The sequence below is a fragment of the Piliocolobus tephrosceles genome, chromosome 6, assembly GCF_002776525.5.
Source record: "Piliocolobus tephrosceles isolate RC106 chromosome 6, ASM277652v3, whole genome shotgun sequence".
Taxonomy (NCBI): domain Eukaryota; kingdom Metazoa; phylum Chordata; class Mammalia; order Primates; family Cercopithecidae; genus Piliocolobus; species Piliocolobus tephrosceles.
Window position 1 is genome coordinate 44,198,294 of NC_045439.1, and position 23,236 is coordinate 44,221,529.

The 23,236-nt window shown below is 36.4% G+C and overlaps 2 protein-coding genes across 3 annotated transcripts in view; one reads left to right on the plus strand and one right to left on the minus strand.

Annotated features, from left to right (window-relative positions):
• The window catches only part of LOC111554508 (potassium voltage-gated channel subfamily H member 5), a 307,063-nt gene extending 286,498 nt beyond the window's left edge, over positions 1-20,565 (minus strand). The window contains exons 1-3 of the mRNA XM_026456131.2: positions 20,493-20,565; positions 18,418-18,533; positions 12,143-12,535 (exon numbers count right to left, since the gene is read on the minus strand). Of these exons, the coding sequence (XP_026311916.1) occupies positions 12,143-12,535; positions 18,418-18,533; positions 20,493-20,565 (582 nt within the window). The remainder of the gene's footprint in view (positions 1-12,142; positions 12,536-18,417; positions 18,534-20,492) is intronic.
• The window catches only part of KCNH5 (potassium voltage-gated channel subfamily H member 5), a 952,486-nt gene that overhangs the window by 611,278 nt on the left and 317,972 nt on the right, over positions 1-23,236 (plus strand). The gene's annotated exons all lie outside the window — the stretch shown is intronic.

Sequence of the window (23,236 nt, forward strand, 5' to 3'; positions counted from 1 at the left end):
GGTCAGAGAGACAGTTTGTTATGACCCAGCCATCCCACTACTGGGTATATACCCAAAGGATTATAAATTATGCTACTACAAAGACACATGCACACGTATGTTTATTGCGGCACTATTCACAATAGCAAAGACTTGGAATCAACCCAAATGTCCATCAGTGACAGACTGGATTAAGAAAATGTGGCACATATACACCATGGAATACTATGCAGCCATAAAAAAGGATGAGTTTTCGTCCTTTGTAGGGACATAGATGCAGCTGGAAACCATCATTCTTAGCAAACTATCACAAGAAGAGAAAACCAAACACCGCATGTTCTCACTCATAGGTGGGAACTGAACAATGAGCTCACTTGGACTCGGGAAGGGGAACATCACACAATGGGGCCTATCATGGGGAGGGGGGAGGGGGGAGGGATTGCATTGGGGAGTTATACCTGATATAAATGATGAATTGATGGGAGCTGACGAGTTGATGGGTGCAGCACACCAACATGGCACATGTATACATATGTAACAAACCGGCACGTTATGCTCATGTACCCTAGAACTTAAAGTATAATAAAAATAAATAAATAAATAAATAAATAAAAAGAAATCAATAACAGAACAATATCTGAAAAATACCTAAACACTTGGAGATTAAATAACACACTTTAAATAACACGAGTCAAAGAAGAACTCTCAAAAGAAATTTAAAATAATTTGAGCTATATGAAATGAAAATACAATTTAACAATGTGTAGGACAGGATATCGCAAAAGCAGTGCTTAAAGGGAAATTTATAGCTTTGAATGCATATACTGGAAAAGAAGAAAAATCTAAAATCAATAATCTAAACTTTCACCTTTGCAAACTAGAAAAAGAGGAGGAAATTAAATCCAAAGTAAGTCAAAGAAAAGCCATCATAAAAATTAAAGCAGAAATAGCTGAGCACGATGGTTCAAGCCTATAATCCCAGCACTTTGGGAGGCCGAGGCAGGTGGATCACGAGGTTGGGAGATCGAGACCATCTTGGCTGACAAGGTGAAACCCCATCTCTACTAAAAATACGAAAAAATTAGCCGGGCATGGTGGCAGGTGCCTGTAGTCCCAGCTACTTGGGAGGCTGAGGCAGGAAAATGGCGTGAACCCAGGAGACAGAGTTTGCAGTGAGCCGAGATCACACCACTGCACTCCAGCCTGGGTGACAGAGTGAGAGTCCGTCTCAAAAAAAAAAAAAAAAAAATTAAAGCAGAAATAAATGAAATTGAAAATAGGACATACATTTTTAAAAATCAACAAAGCCGAAAACTGATTCTTTGAAAGGATTTTAAAACTCAGAAAACCAAACACCACATGTTCTTACTCATAAGTCAGAGCTGAACAATGAGCACACGGACACGGGGAAGGGAACAACATATACCTGGGCCTGATGGTGGGGAGGGGATGCCAGGGAGTGGGAGGGAGAGCATCAAGAAGATTAGTTAATACATGTGGGGCTTAATACCTAGGTGATGGATTGATTGGTGCAGCAAACCACCATGACACAGGTTTACCTCTGTAACAGACCTGCATGTCCTACATGTATATCCCAGAACTTAAAATAAAATTAATTTTTTTTTTTTTTTTTGGTTGGGCATAGTGGCTCATGCCTGGAATCCCAGAACTTTGGGAGGCCAAGGCAGGCAAATCACCTGATCTCAGGAACTCAAGACCACCCTGGGCAACGTGGTGAAACCCTGTCTCTACCAAGATACAAAACATTAGCCAGGCATGGTGGCATGCGCCTGTAGCATGAGAATCACTTGAGGCCAGGAGGCAGAGGTTGCAGTGAGCTGAGACTGTGCCACTGCACTCCAGCTTGGGTGACAGAGTGAGGTTCCATCTCAAAAAAAAAAAAAAATTAAATCAATAAGCCTCTAGTCAGGCTAACAAAACAAGAGAGAGAGAAGATACAAATTACTAATATTAGAAATGAAAGAGGGGACACTACTACAAATTCCATGAATACTAAAGGGATAATTAAGAAATACCATGAACTCTGCCCACAGATCTGATAAATTTGATAATGAAATAAACCAAATCCTTGAGAGACACATCTGCTAAGACCCACACAAGAAAAAAATAATCTGAATAGAACTGTATCTATTAAAGAAATTGCATCAATAATTAATAACCTTCTAAAACACAAAGCACCAGGCCCAGACAGGTTCACAAGTGAAATCTATCAAACATTTAAGGAATAAATTATACCAATTTCCTCCAATGTTTTCCAGAAGGAGAGGCAGAAAGAATACTTTCTTATTCATTTGATGAGACCAGCATTACCCCAATACCAAAACCACACAAAGACATCAAGAAAAGTGCAAACCAATATCTCTCATGAACGTAGATGTAAAAATTCTCAACGAAATATTGGTTTTGTTAATGTTCAATTTAAAAATTTTAATCTAACTATGTATTTTTAAAAGTATACACTGTGACCAACTGGATTTGGTTCTAGGTATGCAAAGCTGGTGCAACATTTGAAAGTCAATTAATGTAATCCATAACATCAACAAGCTAAAGGAAAATGACATGATCATATCAATGGATGTAGATAAATCATTTAACAAATCCAACATCTATTCATGATAAAATACTCTCAACAAACTACAAGTAAAGAGAAAATTCTTGAACATGATAAAGAACATCTAAAAAAAAAAAAAAAACCTACAACTAACATCATATTCAAAAGTGAAAAGCCAGAAGCTTTCCTATTAAGATCAGGAACAAGGCAAAGATGTTCCCTCTCATCACTTCTTTTCAAAATCATCATGGAAATCCTAGCTAATGCAATAAAACAAGAAAAGGTACACTTACTGGGAAGGAAGAAATAAAAATGTTATTGTTCACAGATGATTATCCATGAGATGAGATAATTATCTATGTAGAAAATATGAATAAATTGACCAAAAACCATGAAACTCATAAGTAATTATAGTAAGGTTCCAGGTTACAAGGCTAATACAAAAGGCAATTGCTTTTCTGTATACTAGCAAGGCACAAGAGGAATTTGAAATAAGAATCATAATGCCATTTACTTTGGCCCTCCCCAAAATACTTAAATATAAATCTAATAAAATGTGTACATGATCTATGAGGAAAACTACAAAACCGATGAAATACATGAAAGAGAACTAAATAAGTGAAGAGATATTTCATGTTCATGGATAGTAAGACTCAATATTGTCAAGATGTCAGTTCTTCTCAAAATGAACTAGAGACAACAAAAACCCAGTCAAGAACCTAGGAGGTTATTTTGTTGATACAAGTAGACTGATTCTAGCTTATATGGACAGCCAAAAAATTCAAAATAGCCACTACAACATGGAAGTTGAAGAACAAAGTCAGAAGACTCATGCTACATGACTTTCAGACTAACTATAGAACTATAGCAATAAAGAGAGTATGGCACTGGTGAAAAAATAGACAAACAGATTAACTGATCAGAATAGAGAATCCAGGAATAGACCCACATAAATATAATCAACTGATCTTAGAAGAAGGCAAAAAGGCAATGCAACAAAACAAACAGTCTTTTCAAAAAATAGTGATGGAAGAACAACTGGATATCCACACTGACCCTACACCCTTCATGAAATTTAACTCAGAATGAATCGTATAAAATATAAAATGCAAAACTATAAAACTTATGGGAGATAACATAAGAGAAAATCTAGATGACCTTGAGTATGACAATAACTTTACAGGTACAACACCAAAGGCACAATCCATGAAAGTAATAATTGATAAGCTGGACTTAATTAAAATGTAAACTTCTGCTCTGCAAAAGTCACAGTCAAAAGAATGAGAAGACAAGGCACAAACTGAGAGAAAATATTTGCAAAAGACATCTAATAAAGTACGATCATCTAAAATATAAAAACTCTTAAAACAACAATAAAAATAAACAATGGACAAAAGATCTGAACACACATCCTACCAAAGAAGATATTCCTATGAGAATTAAGCATATAAAAAGATGTTCAGCAACATATGCCATTTGGCAAACACAAATTTTAAAACATCAAAACAGATACATTTAAACAGATACCACTACACACCTATTAGAATAGTCAAACTCCAAAATACTAACACCGCCAAATGTTGGCAAGGATGAGGAACAACAGAAATTCTCATTCATCGCTGATGGGAATACATAATGTTGCTGCCACTTTGGAAGACAGACAGTTTGAAAGTTTCTTACAAAATTAAACATAGTCTTACCATATGATTCAGCAATCATGTTTCTTGGTATTTACCCAAATATGTTTAAAACTTATGTCTACATATAAACCTGCACATGAATGTTTATAACAGCTTTATTCATAATTTTGACAAAACTTGGAAGCATCCAAGATGTTCTTCAGTAGGTAGGTGAATGAATAAATAAACTGTGATACATCCAGACAATGATATGTTATTCAGCACAGAAAAAAAAAAAAAAAAAGGAGCTATCAAGCCTTGAAAAAACACAGAGGAACCTTAAATGCATCTGACTAAGAGAAAGAAGCCAATACGAAAACACTACAAACTATCTGATTCTAAATATGTGACACTTAGAGAAGCCAAAACTATTGAGACACAAGGGATCAGTGATTGCCACGGGTTAGCAGAGAAGGGGGAAAGAATAAGCAGAACATGAAAAAAATTTTAAGACAGTAAAACTAATCTGTGCGATGCTGTAATGGAGGACACATGTCATCATACCTCTGTCCAAACCCATTAAAGGTACAAAATCAAGAGTGAAAGCCACTAGAAACTATCAACTTTGGGTGACAATGATGTATTCATGTGGGTTCATCAACTGTAACAGATGTACCACTCTGGTGCGGAATTTTCATAGTGGGAGAATCTATGCATGTTTGGGAGCAAAGGGTACATGGGAAATCTTTGTACCTCCTCAATCTTGCTACAAACCTAAAAGCAGTCTTAAAAAATAAAGTCTATTTTTAAAAAGGTTCACACTCTTTACAAAGTTAGATTTAAAAGCAGATTGCTCAGGACTCAATGTTGGCATGCTATCATCAGCTGGGGATCACAGTGAAAAGAAAAATCAACCAATTCCAAGAAGGATTGGCTAGTGCTATGGTTTGATAGGTTTGTCCCCTCAAATATATATGTTAAAACTTAATCTTCAATGCAATAACGTTGGGAGATGAGGTCAAATAGAATGTATTCAGGTCATGAGGGATCTGCCCTCATGCATGGATTAATTCCACTGTAAGAAGGGCTTGTAGAAGCGGTTTGCTGTCTTCTGCTATGTGAGGACACATCATTTGTCTTGTCTGCTCTTCTGCCTTCCACCATGTGAGGACACAGTAGGAAGGCCCCCACAAGACACCAGATGCCAGTGCCTTGGACTTCCTAGTCTCCAAAACTGTGAGAAATAAGTTCCTGTTCTTCATAAATGACCCAACCTGTGGTATTTTGCTATGGCAGCACAAAACAGACTTAGACAGGCAGTATTTATATGGATTTAATAAGAATAAAACTAGGAAAACAAACAGAAAAATTAGGTACATCCTAGTTACACTACTCAAATATTATTTTAAATTATCTATACACTTTAATGAAAAGGTAATGGCAAGCCAACTGTATTAAATAACAATTTCTAACATACTATTCTTTGCAGAAAGTCTGAGATGGCAAGAAAAAGGGACAAAGAGGATTCTAACTTTCTGACAAAAGTTACGGAAGTCTAGAAGCATAATTAGCCTCTCTGATTTCCTATTCTTGTTTTAATGACTAGATCAGAAATAAGGATTATTAATGTAATTATATAGGATAAAGTGAAATAATGCATGTGGCAGCTTGACAAGTATAATTCATGAAAAAACAATAATTTAGAAAATTATTTTCCATAAACTTTTCTGAAAATTAGAAGTATTTACATACTTCCACTTAGTAGTCATTGTTCTATTCATTCTTTCTTCTAAAGCGATGCATGAGTTATCTTTCCTCAATTTCATTTTTTGACCTAGTTTTTATGTTTATCACTTATTAAGACTACTCATTATCATCAAAATTCCCCATGTATCATATGTCCTAAATCCTCCTATGCTACCAAACTGCATGTTATCTGCAGCTGCTCCATCTTTGATGATGTTCTATGGCTCAACTCCCTCTAATCTCTGCAAATTCAGGCTCCCTGAACCTCCCAAAGCTGTATTCCAATGCATACTACAAAGAAGCTCAATCCTATTCTTTGGATTCTTAGTGACAACATTCTTTTACCCTCTGTTTATGGCTTTTAGAACATTTATGTTCCTTCTTTTTAAACAGAATGCCTTCTTCAATGGAATCTATCTTTTCTGCCTCACAATCTTCTTAAAGAATCACATGTTCAGTTCATGAATTCCTAGTAAACCAAACTACCTTCAGAGAGCATGTTGACAATCTCGAAAATAAAGAATGTTATTAAGTCTTTTATGTCATTCTGCACTTGCATCATGTAAAAGGATTACATCATAATTTTCAGACTCATATTCTCTCTTATTCCCAAGACACCATTAATGTACTTCCTCTTCAGGTTTAAGTTCTGTTTTATTTTTATGTCATTGTACAACTTACTAAAACCTTGCTAACATTTTACTGCTTCATGTCAATAAGTCACCAGTATACCTTAAGAGCAATGAAGAAATACCAAGGAGATGGAAGACACATTGTTCACCATCACAGGATTTATAATCCAGCTGAGGAAACAAACATACAAATGAAATAATCATACTCCATCAGACTAGCAGAATTCTACAAGCAAAATTTATTAGTATCCCTTTTCCCATTTATTCCTTATAACCACCTTGTGATATAAGTAATTTAGCTATATACTCCTTCCCTTGTTTTACATCATGGAAACTGAGAACCAGAGTAACCCTCTCAAAGTCTCAAAACAAATATGTCCTAGACAAGGCACAAGACTCCAGAACATCCAACAGCTGATATAGTGCTTATGAACACACACAAATCAACAAAGGAAAAAATATTTTTAACTATATTAAGATGCATACCTATACAGATGAAATATGGTGAAGATATTAATTAAAGCTGCTTGGGAATGATGCAGGCAGGCTTCCTGAAAGAAATATGTTCCAGAAAGGTGAATGTTATAATAAGGGGTAATAAAGAGCCAATCTACAGAAACTGACCCAGAAAGAAGGCAAAGAATGCGTAAAATAGTATGAATGAAGAAGCTGATAAACGTGGATAAATCTAAATAAGAATTGACCATTAAATATTAATAAAACAATCACAGATTAAAAGGAAAAATCAAAAAATAATGTAGGCCCAAAATAAAAGACAATAATCATTTGAAAGATGAAGGGGAACAGAAGTGCTTGAATTAAATGAAGAAAGGTAAAGATACTTAGAAGCTTCTGGAATTTAAGTCAAACACTGATGTTAAAAATGTACAAGTAATCGATTAACAGAAAAAATTCCAAACCAGTAGGAGGAATCCAAGAGATTAAAGAAAAGTTCAATCAATCCAAAACCTGGAAAAACAAAAGGAAAAAGAAAACAGCAAAAAACAAAGATAAGAAAAGGCATTTAAAAATAGAAAATAAGATGTACTAAGTAAATCAAAACGTAATTAATCACAATCAATGTAAACAGATTAAACTTGCCTGTTAAAGAGACTTTCAGAATCTATACACTACTCATAAAATACATATCCAGAAATACACAGACCAAATACACACCAACTACACAAAAGTAAATTTAGCTATAATAGTATAGAGCAAACTAGACCTTAAGCAAGGAAGGCATTATTAGGGACAAAGAACATTAGAAAAATGTGGAAGAAATCTCCCAGAAAGTATAGCAAATTATAAAGGATTGGAAAATAGGAGTTTTTTTTTTTTAAAGGAAATTACAGGAGTGGTCCCATAGGTACAATATCTGAATAAAAGCAGTTCCAGAAAGAGAGAAAATTTAGAAAAGGTCAGAGGGCTGGAGAAAATCATAATAGGAAAAATATCGAGACAGTACCCATGTTTTTCCAGACTGAAAAGGACCACCTAGTTAATACCCATCAAAACTGATGAAAATAGATCTGCACAAAGGTATATCATCAGAAAGTTACAGAACCTTGGGACAGAGAAGATATATGAAACTTCCAGAAAGAGAAAATAGGTCACACGTAAAGGACCAGAAATCATAATGACTTCAAGTTTCTTATCAGAATTACCGGGAGATAGAGTACAATGGCATTGTATCTTTCAAAATTCTGAAGGAAAATTATCTCTAGCCAAAATATTATGGCTAGCTCAACCATCAATTAGGTGAAAGAGTAAAGAGAGGTTTGTTTAAGAAAATGATATTGACAGAATATCTCTTGCATCAATGTAATGAAGGGAGATTTAGATAATTGTCAGAGAACTTTGCGGCTGAATTAGTGATAAGAACATAGAAAACGTAAAATCAGACAGTTATCAGCTCCCAGAAAAATGGAAAGTGCAGAAAAAGAAAAGTAATTACAACATGCTGCAAGGATCAGCTAGAAAGTGCATATTTGCAGTCATAATAATATAAAGACTTGGCAGGGCCCAGTGGCTCACACCTGTAATCCCAACATTTTGGGAGGCTGAGGCAGGCGGATCACTTGAGGTCAGGAATTCAAGACCAGGCTGGCCAACATGGTGAAATACTAAAAAAAATTTTTTAAATTAGCTGAATGTGGTGGTGTGCATCTCCAGTCCCAGCTGCTGTGGAGGTTGAGGCAGGAGAATCGCTTGAACCTGGGAGGCAGAGGTTGCAGTGATCATACCACTGCACTCTGGCCTGGGTGACAGAGCAAGACTCTGTCTCCAAAAAAAGAAACAAATTAATAATAAAAATATCAATGCTTAATATTTATTGAATCAAAAGGATGATACATTGTGAGAATGAGGTGATGAAAATGGTGCATGTAAATAGTAAGAGAAGGTAGAAAGGGGACCTAAAATCTCACCTGTCATAGTGAGAAGTCAAAAACAAAACCTAAAATTGACAAACCAAGAGGTAGATATGTAGTCACATCGTCTGGTGACATGGAAGCAAATAATAAAAGAATCTGCCGAAAAATTTGAAAGTGGCACTCTAGGGTCTTCTCTTTTTTAAAACGAGACATTGCCAACTGTTCTTTATAGAGATTTTACCAATTCATTCTCCCCTGAGCAGTATATAAGAGTGACGCACCACATCCCACTTGATCAAGTGAGGTCCTGTAAGGGGTAGATGCCAAGTCAGGGTTATTTACGCAATAATTTTACTGACGTAAATGCCTGGAAAGGACAAAATGGGGAGGAGGGGAACACGAAGAGCCTTTGGACTACAATGCAAGTCTAACACCTGTGAAAGAGGGAAGGAAGACTCAGGTAGGAAGAAAAAGCTTAAACTTTTACATAATAAATGGACAGTCCCAGAGCAAAAGTTGCACCTTTGGACAAGTTATAGTATTCCCACCATACTCAGACATTGACGGGGAGCAGCCCTGGGGAAATGTGTGAGCCCAACTTCAATATGTGAGCTGCAGCAGATCAGAAAAGGCAGCAGCCTTCAGTTAACTGTGTTCAGTGCTGTGTTGGAAAATGATTAACAACTAGCTCTACAGAAAGTTTTTCAAAAAGGCCTTGATTTGTAGCTTTTGCTACTTTCTGTGGTGTAAATACTCCCACTGTGGCTAATTTCAAGCTACCACTGTGAGATCACTAAATGTTGAATTAAGAAGAGATGCTAACAACAGGCTTTCTAAAGCCAGGAGCTGGACCGAGGGTGCTGCTGACTGTACTCCACACAACACATGTTTATGAAAGGAGATTTAAGCAGTGTGCCTACTTAGCTACTACACTCAATAGCCTAGCGTTCTAATAGTTTCGGTCTTTGCAGTGTGATAAATGAAAATTGTATTTAGTGCAGATTTACTTTGCATTTCTTGAATATGAGCAAAATTGAGGGAATCTTTTAATATAAATATTATTGCAGTATTACATATAATTATATATGTATTTTTTATTATACAATATATTTACTGCAATACTAATCAAACCAATCTTTTGATTATTTTTAATGGACAGAAATTAAAAATACATGTAGAACATGACATCTTTAAGTACGTATGCATTGTGGAATGACTAAATCTAGCTAGTTAGCATATGTGTTTCTTCACATAGTTATCATTTTTGTGGTGAGAACACTTTACACCCACTTTCTTAGCATTTTTACAGAATGTAGTACATTGTTAACTATAGTCGCCATGTTGTATAATAGATCTCTTGAATTTAGTTCCATCTAACTGAAGTTTTGTATTCTTTGACCATCTCTCCATTCACCCCACCCCCTGGTTACCATCATTCTACTCTATATGAGATGAACTTTTCTAGATTCCACATGAGTGATTCCTTTTATTAAAATCTTTAGGCCTATGTTCTAAATAACCTAGCTATTAATGTAATCATCTGTGCAGTGTGCAAAACATAAATATTGCTTATTGTCCCCATTATGTGATTTGCATTTTCAAAATTAACTTCTTTAACTCACTTCAGAAGATAAATTTGAAAAAAAAAGTCTTTAAAAGCTTCATGTACGTGGACTCAAAACTTGGAAAATGAATTACTATGATTTCTTTTTTGCCATAATTTGTAAAGTAATAATTACATATACAGTATGAAAACACAATGTCTATATTAAATTTGGGGGAAATAATATTTGTATTATTATAGTTGATTGAATGTAAATATTTTATGGAAAAAGTCACTGAAGAAAAGTTTCAATCTATCTCCCAACACACATAGAGAAACAATAATATATTATAATGTATAATAAAAATAATAACAGAATAAGGAATTTTCCATTGAGCAGTCTACAGAGTAGAATCTATAGGAACATCTTAGGACAATTAAGTTAGTAATATTACCATTATTAACACATTTTAATAATAGATATAGTCTATACTGACTCTTCTATGTATTATGAATTGAAATTACTGATTGCATCCTATTAGCTTGGTGTAACAACTTAAATATCATCTGCTATTAAGTTAGAGGCTGAGAAGCTGCGAATGAAGTAGTCTTTTAAGCTTTTACATATTTTAATTACTTCTAGGTGCACTGATAACACTGAAGAAGCAGAGTCTTATATTAGACCAGACATCAGAAGTCATCTGATATGGTTTGGTTCTGTGTCCCCACCCAAATCTCATCTCGAATAGTAATCCCCACATGTCAAGAGAGGGACCTGGTGGGAGGTGATTAGATTATGGGGGCAGTTTTCCCCACACTGTTCCCATGATAGTGAGGGAGTTCTCACGAGATCTGGGGGTTTTAAAAGTGGCAGTTTCCTCTGTGCTCCTTTCTCTCTCCTGCCGCCATGTGAAGAAGGTCCTTGCTTCCTTCCACTAGGATTATAAGTTTCCTGAGGCCTCTCCAGCCATGTGGAACTGTGAGTCAATTAAATATCTTCTGTTTATAAATTACCCAGTCTCAGGTTGTATATTTATAGCAGTATGAAAATGGACTAATATGTCATCCAATACCCACAAATATATTCAGACAAAATGTAAAGCAAAAGCTATGAGGAAGAAACCAAAGTGGCAAAAATTCAAGAATTGCTCTTTCATAAAACTTTCTTTATCTTTATATTAACTCTACCACTGTTACCATAAGTATCTTGAGAGGAGCAGTCAATAGATCTGTGAATGAATAGAGTTTTCAAATGCTGCAGCTTTTCAAAGAAAATATATCTACTTATTAGGTTGTTATAAAAGTAAATGTGGTTTTTACCATTAAAAGTAATTGTGAAAACCACAATTACTTTTGCACCAACCTAATATCTTCTTTCAATCAATTATGTAGTTTGTGAACCGTAGTTGACTTCAAATGCCACCACTTTTCTTCTCCTCCACTTCTTCCATTCACAACCTCCAATTCCCAGTAATTAGTACTTTCAACCAGATACCAAGGAAAAGAAATAGATGAACAATAACTTAAGGTGATCAAATGCAATAACTTTTGGCAAGGGTTTCAAGAAAGTTGAAAATGCTGGCTAAAAAGAGGTTTGGATTATCTGTGGAATCCATTTATCCTGATGTTTTCAAAACATGTGACCCACGGTACTCAGAAAACCAAAACAAAAGACTTACCTCATCCACATTTTCAAAGGCATTGATGATGTCATAAGGTAAACAAGACAGCAGATCGATCACAAACCAAGTTTTCAGATAGTTCATCCTTATGAGTTTAGGGTCAGAAATGACCTCTCCACCAGGCCCCACGAAAGTTGTGTGAAAATTTAAAACGATGTCAACCAGAAAAATAACGTCCACCACACTATCCAGTACCAGCCAGGCTATGTTGTTCTGTTTTGTTTTGAAGGAAACATTATAAGGAACCATAATGGCGGTGTAGAAGGTAAGAATTAAAATCACCCAATCCCAAGTAGTTTTAAAAGCACAATAATGTAAAATAATGTGTGGTGGCGTCTTCGGCGCTTCTTGTTTATACTGAGGAAGGATATCTGATCCCAGCTGAAGAACCTAAAAGAGAGAAAATGTGTTTATACATGACTAGGTTATCTCTGCACAGTCAGTGATGAGTTCAAATCTACTGGCAGTCAAACCACAGCCAGTCATGCTCCACAGTCTTGCCTCCCCCTTTTCCTGAGTTGTCCTAAAATTTGTTCACAGGAAGTCACTCCAAGTCCAAGCGCTCTACCAAAGCTGGTCTTTCTGCTGTTCTATCTGGCCTGCTCTGACGCAGTAGCCAACACTGATCCACAACACTGCTAGATGTCCACTTCTTCAAGTGCCTCCAGCACACTCACTCTGTAAGCCCCCCTAGAATCACATGGCTCTCATGGACTGTCCGGCAGTTATTTGGGTGACACACCATCATCTATTCTTCATACACATTTAGCACCTCGGGAAGCATAACTTTGATTCTGATGGCCTTGCTGGACCCCGGCATCGCACTGTTGGTGATATTGTTGTTGAATGATACTCAGCAAGGGCCCTGATGGCTGGCACAGCAGTGTAAAGGATTGTAAAGGGTATCACCTGCTTTTTCCCTTTCTCCCTTAGATTTGGACTTAAAGAATATTGTGTTTCTTGCCCAAGTGCAAATTTCCTTTAGGGAAAAAAACATTAAATACTCAAGTTTGTTTCTGTATACCTATTTGACAAATGGAAAAATTTCAGCGTAAGGTTATATGAACCTTGAATTATACTAATTAGGTCTAATTACAGTAGAAAAAAAAAGATAAAAAGCAGATGACAGAGCAAGAGTAGAGGTTTGTGTATCCCTGGGCAAAGGTAACCAACACAAGACATAGCATTGCCTTCTGGAACCTGGAACCTGGGAATTCTAAAAAATAGTTGAGGCAAGCAGATCACGAGGTCAGGAGATCGAGACCATCCTGGCCAACATAGTGAAACCCCATCTCTACTAAAAATACAAATATTAGATGGGTGTGGTGGTGCGTTCCTATACTCCCAGCTACTCAGGAAGTGGAGACACTAGAATCACTTGAACGCAGGAGGCAGAGGTTGCAGTGAGCTGAGATTGCGCCACTGCACTCCAGCCTGGCGACAGAGCGAGACTACATCTCAAAAACAAAAAACAAAAAAACAAAAAAGACAGTTGAAGGGGTAAACCAAAAACTTCTGCCCTTTGCCATCAATGAAGCCAAAGACACCGTATGTGTTAAAGAGTTTGGTAAATTGAAATTTTTAAATATTTTCAACAGCTTTGCCCATCATATGTATTCAGTTATTCAGTGTCTCTAGGACTAATGGGACCCAGGAGGTAGGAGTCAAAAAGTCCAAATCATAAAATCATAAATGCATTAAATATTTAGATGTAGGAATGGATAAAAATAAAAATACTTGTTAGCATGTAACTCTGAGTTATATGCCAAAAAGCAAAACAAATATACTAGCATCTTTGGAAGCTTGGGAGAGTAGCCTAAAGTTCCTCTCACATACAGAACTTATGTATCGGAAAACTAAGAATATAATATCCATTGTTACTATTTTTTGATATGGAAAACATCATTGGTGGTCTCTTTAATTGTATGTTAGAATTGTTGTTTTTATTTTGAGGTTTGTAAGAATACTTGTAAAGATATTTTATGTATTTGCCATTATCAGTACCTCAGTTATATTTTTCCCATGATGTCTTAAATTACTTAAGAGCAAATTATCCTACCAGGAGTGTAAGTCGTGTTGGGGTGAAGCATTATATATATACAATTGTACATAATCGTGGTTTTTCTTTTACCTTTCAACCACGGGCCTGTCAGTTCCAATTTCATTGTGCTACACATGAAAATTGCCTTCATATTCAATGTTAGTAGTTTACCATCTATATATACACAGTCTATGTTTAACCGCAAATAAATCAAACTTGGGAAATAAGAATAAACTCAGTGCCAGGGTGCATTACCACCTTCATGGACCCTACGCCTTTGTTCCTTCCTGGACTCCTTCATGGTGAAACCCCGTCGCTACTAAAAATACAAAAGTTAGCCAGGTGTAGTGGCACATGCCTGTAGTCCCAGCTACTCTGGAGGCTGAGGCAGGAGAATCACTTGAACCTGGGAGGCAGAGGTTGCAGTGAGCTGAGATCACACCACTCACCGCACTCCAGCCTGGGCGACAGAGCAAGACTCTGTCTCAAAAAAAAAAAAAAAAAAAAGTATATATATATACATGTGTGTGTATATATGTGTGTGTGTGTGTATGTATTATAACAGCATTCCTGTAAAGATAAATACATTAATATCACACATTCAATTTTCATTTTTACCTAAAAGTTACTCTGTTTTCTTCTGCTGTTAATAGAAATGGAAACATCCTGTAGGCCCGTAAAAGCGCTGTGGGGCCCTGGACACTGTGCCTACTGTGCTAACAGATGTCAGCCCTGCTCAGTACCCCGGATTAATGCAAGTCTCCTCTAAAGATGCAATGGCATCACCCTAAGTTCAGAAAGTCTTAAACCTAGCTATACATTAAAATCATCTGGGGAAGTTTTAAAAGAATACAGTATACTTATACCTAGACTCCACCCTGGAGAATGATTAAATTGGTCTTGTTTGGGTTCTCAGAGAATCTATAGTTTCAAAACCTTCCCAGGTGTTTACAATGTACAGCCCAAGTTAAGATCTCTGTCTTATATTTCCTTAGACATTCAGGACCCAATTCTCTAGACAGTGATTTGTGTATGTAAAGCCTCCAAAAAAATGCAAGATGAGGACAAAAAGGAGGGGGAAAGGGTAGAGGAGGACAAGGAGGAGGAAGAAGAGGAAAATGGCAACAATAAAAAGTAGTGCACAAAAAATAATTGAAGCTTGATCTTTTTCATACGCAAAGCATTACCTCAATCTTCACTCTGTCCCTGGGCTCTTTTAAAAAACAGTGCGTAACAGACTCTTCACTTTCATTGTTATTTCATTTGTGCTTTTATAAGCAATAAGCCTTTGGTGGAGGGAGGATGAAATCACATTTTTTTGATGTATTTTTGTACCAATACAGACACATTCTTCCTCTGTGAAGATCTGAGAGCACTGACTCCAACAAAGTCAGGCCCGCTGACTGATGTGGCGGGGTGCATGTATTTATCTCTATCCAACATAAAAGTGAACAAGCTAAAGGCAATCAGCAGGGTGTCAATGCATGCGGAAAATTAATTAACTACCTTTATGGAGACTGGAATCTTTGAAACTGGGGATCAGCTCCAAATTTGGGGGATCAGGTAGAACTGAGATCAAATTTATCTGTCTTTGAAAAAGTGAAAGAGCCTAAAATTCCACAGCAAAACCAAATACTTGCGTTCAGCAAATTACATGAGTTTTGAGTACCACTGGAAAAACAATATTGTTGTACTTATTTGATATTTCTTTTATGTCTCTCTTTGGAGATTAAGAGCATGCGCTGCAGGGCAGGTATTCAGACTAAATGTCTATCGACAATCTTGTTATTTCTGTGTGCTCTCTGAAACCGATCCTAAGATCTGACAGAAAGCAGTTTTATATCAGAACCAGGTTTATGAATAAGGGATGACTGGTAAAGAAACTAACACTAATCACAGAGCAAAGAAAAAAAAAAAAAAACCAGATGGGATGAAATAGGAATAAGTTTCTCAAAAGTAAAAATGAGAAAATGTCAAGGGGAAAGTTTCTTTCTTTTCCCTGGACATACAGAAAAACAATCCTGAATGATTCTGGGTGCTAAGGGAGAAGATTTTCTTCTCTATGGCCCCCTTCCACTTGTTCTCACTCTGTTGTGTAACAGACAAAAGAAAAATCCTGAATAAGGTGTGGTTAAGACTCTGAAGGAATCATGACTATAAAAATTAACAATCACAGAAACAACCTCCTACATTTCAGCTTGATTTGTAGAAAGAAACAGGCAACTTTAGGCAGAAGAGTAAATAGCTCCAAAATCTAAGCATTTTTGCAAAAGAAAGTCGTATCTCATTGTCTGCTTTAAATCTTGTACTAATTGCATATTAACTTTTAAATATTGTGATTATTATTATTAGTTAATATTTAGTTATATTAACGTCTTATTTTGGTCTTCAGAAACATGTCTGCACATCAAAGGATTCATTTTTCCCCAAGCTAACAGTGCTGTTTAAAGCAGAAAACCGTAATAAGTCTTTTTGTTAGCCATGGTCTAAGGAAAACTCTATAGTCTTCTAAATTCAGGGAACATACTTTACTTCCTAATCCCCTCCAAACCAGAGTCAATATTTATAATGAGTTAAGAAAATTACTCTGAAGTGCTTCAACTCACTTTTCTGCAGCAGAGAAAACTGATAAGCATATGGATTTTATTTTATCTGTCTCTCTTTTGGTAAAAGTTACCTGAGAATATTTTGTGAGTGCAAACGTAGTGCTCAGCATAGTTTTGGTAGCTTAATGAGCTTTTTGGCATCTTTCAAACCAGTAACAGTAACACAGATTACGGTTATAGAAGACATGCAAACAATAAAGCTATTAGCTGCCTCAGAGTTCTGTCCTCATTTTTTTTCTCCTTAGTCTCAGGGTAACATCATCTAGTCACATGACTTGAACAGCCATAATTGTAAGGATGACACTGAAGCCTACAACTCAAACTCAAATATCTTTCCAGAGTGCCAAACCCATAAATCTCACTGCCATTCAGGCATCTCCACTAGGACTTCCTCTCAGGCTCTTCAAACTTAGTATGCCCAAAACCGAACTCATGGTCATTGTCCTCAAATCGTCTTTCCTTCCTCTTACATTCGTCATTTTATTAACCAAGGGTACTATCTACCCTGTCGTCTAAATCAAAAACATAGAATCACACTGGACTCAACCCCTTGTTTCACACACTATTCTAATGTATCAACAAATGTGTTTACTCCAATCTTAATGTGTCTGCAATCCACCTGCTTCTGCTATCACTATCTTGCTGACAACCGTGGTCATGCTGACTTACTTACTGCTAGGACTTCCTCACTCGTTTCCCTACCTCCCCATTCTCCACAGATCCACTAGGTCACGCAGGAGTTTTTAATCATTTCGTGCCTTGGATCCCTATGGCAATCTGGTAAAAACTATGGGCCTCTTCTTAGAATAAAGGTTTTGAATTAACACAATAAAAACATGAAATTGCAAAAGAAACCAATTAGGATCCACCTCCCTTTGAGAGGTTTTTCTGAGACACAAAGGTCATTTTCCTGGCACATGAGACACCAGCCACCACCATTTCACTACATGCTACCTTACCTTCTCCTTCCCCATCTGAATTCAACTACACTAAAGTTATACTCAACGTCATCATACTACCTCATCTCTGAGCCTTTGTACATACTGGCCTCCCTAGTAGGAATAAACTGCATCCCTTCTTTACCTGACTAACTCTCACATTTTCCCTTCAGAATTCACTCAGTCCAGGTATCATCTCACTCATACAGCCTTCCCTAGGGCCCCACATTTGGGCGAATTCTCCTGCACAGGCTCCCACGGCACCCTGTCATTGCATTTTTTCACATCTTATGATCAGTTTCTGTTGGGTATTTAACTCCTTGATGACAGGGCCCATTTCTTATTTATCTTTACATCCTTTGCAGAGTGCCAAGCACAGAGCATACCCTGAATATGTGTTTGCTGCATATACTCATGAAGCAATGAAAGAACTCCCTATTTGATATGCTCAAAGAAAACTTATACTCTACAGACATGACCTGGGATGTCATAAGCTACACTCCCATTTCAAAAGTTGGAGAGAATGAATAGAAATATTTAGAATTTCTATATTTCTACAAGGGAAACATAAATTATCAGCTAAGTATTTATAAGATCATAGCCACAAATATCTATATTAAATCATTTTGGGGAAGAAAAATGTACCAACACCACCATCTTGGGAAGCAAAGTTTGTCTCATACTTACTTCAGCTAATCTTGAATGTTTGTGGACCACCTCTGTTTTATTCATTGGCGTGAGCTGCTGCAAAACACTTCGGCTATTTGTCAAAGCTCGTGTCAATCGGGCAAATTTCGTCCAACCTTAAAAATAAGGAAAGAAAGTCTCAGTTTTTCATACACAATGAATAAGAAATCCAACATTCTTGCTAGTATTAAAAAGATCTCAGCAACCACATAATATCCAAAATGAATGCAAAGTATCAAACAAAAGTATTTTCTTTCCTTCTGTATAGATGTGCTCATATATTTGAAATGTGGCTATAAAATAATGAACAATTTTTATGTGTGACTTTTGTGTTTTGCCCATATCTGTGATATAGTCCCCGTAGCCAAGGCAACCAGCTATCCACAAAATTCTGTGCTCCTCCTTGCATTGTATAGCTTTCTTATTGGGATATAGCTGTCCAACCAGGAACATATTTCCCAGAATTTCTTGCATCTTAGTATGGCCTATGTCCCTGGTTCTCACCAATGGAATGTAGACAGAAGTAATGTGTGTCACTTCCATGCCGTGATTTAAGAAGCAACTGTGACTTCTCCATAATTTCTCTTTCTTTCTACCAGCTGGAAGGATGCAAATGACAAGGCCCAAGGGGATAGCAAAGCTTCTGAATAACTGCGTGGGAAAATGCCATATGCCAGCCAGGATCTTTTGCCTTGGACTGTTATATGAGCAAGAAATGTGCTTCTATTGTATTAAGCCACTGAAAGTTGGGGATTTATTTGTTATAGCAGCTTGTCTTACCCTAATAAAAAGTCCTTCATGCATTTGTGTGTAGATATAAGAGAATAAAACTGAATTGCAGCAAATCTTACTTTTTATGGTTTATCTCACACACTTCCATCTTCCTTGTAACATAGCAAAATGTTATTTATCTGTTATTAACAACTGCAGTGATACCTAAATTTATTTTTGGAATATCTAGAATTGTTAATAATGCCTTCTGAAAGAACAGTGACTTTTGGGGGAAAGAAATGCAATTTAATAGGAAAGAATTTTCTTATGGGGCCTCAAATTGCCAGCACTGAAATCATTAATCTCGAGGAAATGTCAATAAGAGGTGAACAAATAGAACATAACCAGCCATACTCTTGTCCTGTCTCAATTATCCTTTCTCTAGGTATCTCAAAAGCTCCGATTCATTAAAAAATGTTGTTAACACTATCTGATAACTTCTACACAATTACCCTTCATGAGGTCATTTATTAGGTAACTCCTTAAAACTGAAAAACTCCTGATGTTCCAAAGGAATGATGGCAATGATGAAATTTCAGACAATATGACAAAAAAAAATTAAGGAAGAAATTCTGGAAATACACCTGTACACCTGCCTAATATCTGTCAAACCATAAAACACAGGTGATATCATTCTTTACTACTATTCAGGCTGATTCTGATTTCATTTAAGCTTTGTATTGCCCCACCAATTCAGGTCTCTCTATGTATTCAATAACTGGATTGGAAAAGAAATAAACTGGCATCAGTTGATGGAAAGTCTTTATTTCTTCTACATTAATGGGCCCCATCCTAGTAATTAGAACCAAAAAAAAGGTTAGGTTTTGGGAATCATATGCAACCCTAAGACTTACCCTGTACAATGTGCTGCAGAAACAAAAAAAGGTATCAGATATGCTACCAACTCTAAAAACTCAACATTAATGAAAAACCAACATGCAATCTCTATGACAAATTGAGACTTTTTCTTTTGAGTGCCAGACTTATGTGTCTAATTAGCCACTGGACCTTTCTTACTGCAGTGTTCTACAGGCATCTGACAACACTCAACATGTCCAAAACTGATACCACCTTACCCCTTCATCACCCACTCTGCCTCATTCATGCATCCCTGATCTTGTCGAATGGCCCCAAGATATTTCTAATTGCCCAAATGAGAAACTTGAAATTTGCCATCCTCTTTTCACTATTGCCTACACACACAGACACACACACACACACACAATTATTTCCCAGCCTTATAGATTATAACATCAATAAATATCTCTCAAATTGAATCTCCTCTCTGCACCCTACTGACATACCATTTTTCACCTGAGTTAGGCAGCGTTCCAAAACCACATCCTCATTGCATGCAAAATTCTTTCTAAAACACATGCCTTTTACCCTATTACCCTTTACAGAAACCTGAAGGCCTCCAGGATAACACTGTATATCCTTGGTATACAGGTCATTTATTTTCTGATCCCAGTGATTTGCTCTGCCTCTCTCTTGCCACTTTCTCACACATGCTCTGCATCCCAGTCTTATTGAAATCAATAGCAAATCAAATAAAGAATAAATTCAAAATGAAAATTAAATCTACTAGGAATTCTTTGTACACCCTATGCTGTTTTGTGTTTCCATGTTTTCACATGTTACAATCATTCTGCCTGCCTGGAATGTCTTTTCCCTCCCCCATCTGTCTGGCTAACACTTAACCTGGTAACTGCAGCCTCAGTTAAAGCATTACCTTGATGCTTCTTTGATTCACCCACAAGTGAGATGTGCTCTCCTCTGTACACGCACATCATGGGATGCATACCTCACCTGGTACTAACAACACTGATGCAACTGTTGATTAATATAATAGTCACTCTTGCTAAACTCTTGTTTTTCCCTCCATTCTTACCACTTGAAACAGGGCCTGGCATAAAATACACCACAATATAAATCAATCGTATTTGTAACTTTAAAAATCAGATATAAAATAAATCTCATATTGTTTCATTATCCCTGGTTTTTGGTTTGGTTTTGCTTTGTTTGGTAAAAGTGATGAGGGTGTCTTCGGATGACAGTAACTATATGAGTCATAGGTATATTATAATTTTACCTGGTGATAATTTGTGCACCTTAAATCAACAGAATGTTATAATTGCCTTGACTATTTCTAGAAAATTCCAAGTCAATTTTTTACTTACTGAAGGCTCAGATTTCTAAAACAGGTAAAATTACAGCTCTTGATATAACTCAGTTGGATTAAAAGAAATGCCCACTTTCATTCCCTGTGTGAAGAAAAGGTTTATCCAAAAAAATATTTTGACCAAAAAAAAGGAGACATTTAGGAATAAATTAAATGATCTATAAAAGAACACAAATCATCAAATTGCAGGTTTTCTCCGATTTCACAGTATCATTCATGAAAATAAATGTGAGGAAGGAGAAATATGACAATGAAAGCTTATTATCATCCTCTGGTTTTCCATTTGAAGCCATCACAAGCACATACTACAACTGTGTTTCTTAATGAGTAAGCAGTAGTTCCTAATAGAAAAAAAGCTTGTACAAATGTCTGCATATGTGTGTACCTTATTTTACTCATGAAGTCAGTGTGATCAAGGAATATTTCATCTCTTTTCTTTAGCTTATTTTAGTTTCTTGAAGGAAAAAAATCATTTTTAAACAGTAAAAATAAAACACAGGCATTTTTCTCCAAGAGTAAAAATAGGACTATCGTTGATTTAAAGAACAGAAAGAAAATGAAAGAGAAAGGTAATATTAACCCATCATTCTAAAAATGTTTTAAGTCAGCATATTCTGAGTAAGACTACCCTTGAACATAGATGAAAAGGGAATTGACTGCATCGTGTGACTTTTAGGTGCCAGATCTTGTATTTTCTATCCTTGGTATTAGTCCATTCTCATTCTGCTATAAAGAACTGCCTGAGACTGGGTAACTTATAAAGGAAACAGGTTTAATTGACTCACAGTTCCACATAGCTGGAGAGACCTTGGGAAACATGCAATCATGGCAGAAGCGAAAGCGAACACGTCCTTCTTTACATGGCAGCAGGAAGGAGAAGTGCTGAGCCAAGAGGGGAAAATCCCCTTATAAAAACATCAGATCTCAGGAGAACTTACTCACTATAATGAGAACAGCATGGGGTGACCACCCCCGTGATCTAATCACCTCCCATGAGGTCCCTCCCCCAATGTGGGGATTACAATTCAAATTACAATTCAAGATGAGATTTGGGTGGGAACACAGAGCCAGGCTATATTACTGTGGTTGACTAACACATAGTGGGCACTAGATCTGTTTTTGTGGAATGTTTTATTGAATGGTTTTGTTTAGTGAATGAATTAATGATGATTAATGAGGAAATAAGTTAAATAGGACTACAGCATCTGCAATATACATAAATATTTAAAATTTAAAGAAGAAAATATATTCAGTTCTTAGGTATCAGCATAGCTTATATGAAAGAAGTCTTTTGGTTGAAGAAGGTAGGAAAGGCATGGTAAGGAAGGTTAGGGAAGGAATTCTGGAAGTGTTAAGGATTATAATCTGCTTTCAGAAGGAGAACTTGGTAACTGTTGGCAGAAAAAAAAAGTGGTGGTAAATGTTGAACTGACTCAGAGGTACCAGAAGAGAGAAATTTAGAAGAAAAGACTTGGAAAGGATTCCTTCTTCCTAGAGAAATCAAAGCCAAAGGCGGTTGTAAAATTGAGTAATCATTTATGAGTTTTGCTATCAAAATGCCCTAGAACGTGGCAAATCAATGCAAAGCAAAGGAATGCTTTGGTCCACATTAAAATCAATGGGAGCATTCAAAGATGAGCTTTCTGAGCTACTCAGTAATCTTTCAATTTGTCTCTGATTAGGGCCTTCTTGCAGTTTCGGTTCCAAAGAGTTAGGATTTTTCTCACAACACCTATGCTGTCCTTCTCTCCTTACTGTCAGCACAAACCCCTCCCAAAAACGTTATTGAAAAAAGCAGAAACATGATAGTCTTCTTTTCAACTTATATAAAGTTATGAAGTACAAGTGCAATTTCTTTACATGCAT